The sequence below is a fragment of the Marmota marmota genome, unplaced genomic scaffold (assembly GCF_001458135.2).
Source record: "Marmota marmota marmota unplaced genomic scaffold, marMar, whole genome shotgun sequence".
NCBI classification, from domain to species: Eukaryota; Metazoa; Chordata; class Mammalia; order Rodentia; family Sciuridae; genus Marmota; species Marmota marmota.
In genome coordinates, this window is record NW_026000001.1 from 56,627 (window position 1) to 60,069 (window position 3,443).

The window sequence follows — 3,443 nt, forward strand, 5'->3', positions numbered from 1 at the left end:
GGTGGGGTCAGGGGGCGGAGTCAGAGGAGCCAGGGAAGGAACAAGCGCGGCCTGCGGGTGGCGGCTGCGCTGGGCCGGCCGGGCCCGGAGGTGCCGAGCCTGCGGGCGGCGACCCGGGCAGGGCAAAGCTTTGCGGGGAGGAAGGTGGTATCGCCCTCTGCGCCGGCACGGCCATGAACGGGCTGCCCTCTGCTGAGGCTCCAGGCGGCGCGGGCTGCGCCCTAGCCGGGCTCCCGCCGCTACCGCGCGGCCTCAGCGGCCTCCTCAACGCGAGCGGGGGCTCGTGGCGGGAGCTGGAGCGCGTCTATAGCCAGCGCAGCCGCATCCACGACGAGCTGAGCCGCGCCGCCCGGGCCCCAGACGGGCCACGCCACGCCACCGGCGCCGCCAGTTCGGGGCCAGCCTCCGGCCCGCGTCGCCCAGTCAACCTCGACTCGGCACTAGCCGCGCTGCGCAAGGAGATGGTGAGTGGGTGGGCGCCGCGGGGGGAGGGTCCCGGGCGAGGTGGAGCGCAGGGGCACCGGACTGGGTCTCAGAGGTCCCGCAGAGGCATTTGAGTTATGGGGGTTTGTAACAGTAATTAGCAACAGCCAGGCGTGACAATAGTTACTATATATATATGTATTTTTAATGTTTTACTCGCGTTACCTCATTTCATTCTCAAAGGCAGGAGCAAGAGGGCTGGACCACTAGCCTTGCTCTATTACAACCCCACTTTACAAATGAGGGTCAGTGACTTGCTTAAAGTTTCACAGCTTGCACGTGCCTTCTGTTGTCCCTAGAACTTTCACTTCGGAAAGATTGGCTAGGGTTGTGACCTGGGCCGGGGGCTCTGGATTCCAGGAGAGCCCACTGTCAGTTGTCTGCAGGTGGGGTTACGGCAGCTGGACATGTCGCTGCTGTGCCAGTTGTGGGGCCTGTATGAATCAATCCAGGACTACAAACACCTGTGCCAAGACCTGAGTTTATGCCAGGACCTGTCATCTTCCCTGCACTCGGACAGCTCCTATCCACCGGATGCCGGCCTCTCTGATGACGATGAGCCTCCTGATGCCAGCCTGCCCCCTGACCCACCACCCCTCACTGTGCCCCAGACACATAATGCCCGAGATCAGTGGCTGCAGGACGCCTTCCACATCAGCCTTTGAACAGCTGGGGTGGGTGGGAATGCACCCATGCAAAAGGGTCAAAACTCGCCCCTGAGCATGTCCTCAGAAGACAGTGCCTGCTCTTCCACCTGTATCACCTCACCTCAGGAGAGCCAGGCATATGCCTCTCAGGCAAAACTGCCAACCCCCTCCTGGTTGGTTGGCACTGGGTGGGCACCTGGGTTGCCATGATATTGGGCCTCTTCTCTACATATGTGCACCCCCAGCTTGGCGATGGGGCCCCAAGTATCTTGCACTCTGCTTGGCATCACTGGGATTGGGATGAGTGCCTGGCTCCTATCTTTTTTTCATCTTTTGCTGCTACTGGCAGCTGCTGGCTCAGGGGCATTCCACCTCTGGTCCCTGGGATCCACTGCCCTGGATAAGGGCCTCAGGACCCATGCCTGCACACACCCAAGCCCATAACAGGCTAAGGCCCCATGCTGGATATTTTAAGTTTAGGGGCCAGCCTCCTGGGCTGGTAAATAAATAAATAAATAAATACCCTCGGAGTTCCTGTTCTGATTGCCGGCGCTGGGCAGGAATAAAGCGGCCTCTGACAAGTGAGTTCCACATTTCACCGGCAGGTGGCGTCCGAGACCCCCGAGTGAAAGAGGCTTACCCGCGGCGGCTGCGAATCATTCTCCCCCCAGCGGAGTTGGGAGCGTTCCAGGCTGCCCGAGCCTGGCTCCGCAGCTGTAGGACTGCGGTGGAGTCACTTCCCCTTTCCCACTGGCGGCTTTCTCGCCCAGCCCCCCTTTCCCAATCGCTTTGGGTTTTCCTGGCCCGCCGGGAAGGAAGGAGAAGGAGCCGCCCATCTTGAGGAGAGAAACTTTCCACCTCGAGTGGGGGCGGAGTTGGTGCAACACAGGAAATGGGTGGGCCGGAGCGGCGGTCCGGGGGCCCCTGGGCAGGAGAGGGGAAAGCTCAGGAAGGCACTGGAACTAGTGGCTGTGGAAACAGCTGTGGAGGCTGAAGGGAGTGTAGTTTCGGCCTCACTAGGGGCCAGAAAAGCCCAGAAGATGAGAGCAGGGCCCCAAGCCTGGGTGTCAGAGACTCAGTGTCAGTGAAGCGAGATTGGGGTCCCAGACACCCTCATTGCACACTTTGACTCATACACATCGCTCGGCTCGCCTGCTCCCCACACACTTTGCACTAAGGACTTTCATGTAAAGCTCTTCCCCTTACTCCGGAAACCGAGAACCACGCTACTGGGACTGAAAGCCATAATCGGGTGTCAAGCCCACCGGAAGAAGCCTGCACATTCATGAGGTTGCACACTTCAGGCTTACAGGCAGCTCACCCCATACTCTGCAGCACAGTCACCTGCCTCCTGGAGTTGCAACTCAGCTGGAACTCCTGGCAGATCAGATGTCCTGATCAAACCAAGTACCAAGCACCAGGGTTCCGTGTCAGTTCACAAACCTGACAGGGCAAAACGCAGGTGTATTGCCCCAGGCCAGTTCTCTTAAATCAGGGTTTGACTTCTGCAGATGCTCATGCCCCTGCTGGGCTGGTGGGTGGGCAGGCAATAAAAACTCTAACTTAGGTGTTAAGTCTGCAGCTAAAGCAGGGTGAGGGGTGCATTTTCCAGGGGAGAGAAAGTAAACAAACATACCATACATACAGGCACACTTTTCTTTCCTGTCCATGATAACGGATTTCATGAAATGATGCCTGTCAAAATTAGCCAGGCTCTGTGATAAATGCTTTCTGAGGTTTCATCCTCTCAATGACTCTATAAAAGACAAAACTATAGTTATCCTCATTTAACAGTTGTCAAAACTGAGGCTGAGTGTTAGTACTTTGCCCAAGTCCACACACTTGAGTTGAAGTCAGGATCTGAACCTCCAGCTGCTTGTGGGAGGTCGAGGCTGTCTTCCCTCTAACAGCTGAGGAGTCAGGTTCTGAGAGACTGGGGGATGGGTGCTGCCCACTGATAGGGCACCAAGGTTAGTCCCTAATTCCGCTTGCTCCTTCCTGCTCTGGTTAAGGCATGGATGGCAGCCATGCCAGAGTTGAGAACATTTGAATCTGGCCCAGACTATCAGGAAGACCCTGAGCAAGTCTCTTCCCCTTTTTGAGTCTCTCTTTTCCTAGCCTGTGAAATGGGGTCACGAGTAAGAAAGGGCAGCAAGCAGGAAGGGAGGCGGCTGGGACAGCACTCCTCCAGGGCGGCACGAAGTTGCCAGTTGCCCGCTGTCCGGGACCACGCGCTTCCATCCGGACCGCGCGTCCACGCCGCCTCTGCGCGCACCGAACGGGCACTACAGTAGCATGTCACCACCTCTCACC

At 58.0% G+C, this 3,443-nt stretch overlaps 2 protein-coding genes across 2 annotated transcripts in view; both read left to right on the top strand.

Annotated features, from left to right (window-relative positions):
* Positions 1-3,443, top strand: part of Ehbp1l1 (EH domain binding protein 1 like 1) — a 22,761-nt gene that overhangs the window by 2,181 nt on the left and 17,137 nt on the right. The gene's annotated exons all lie outside the window — the stretch shown is intronic.
* Positions 7-1,652, top strand: Fam89b (family with sequence similarity 89 member B). The gene is made up of 2 exons (XM_015503113.1): positions 7-464; positions 870-1,652. The coding sequence occupies exons 1-2, from the start codon at positions 174-176 to the stop codon at positions 1,146-1,148; spliced, it is 570 nt and encodes a 189-aa protein (XP_015358599.1). The 5' UTR covers positions 7-173; the 3' UTR covers positions 1,149-1,652.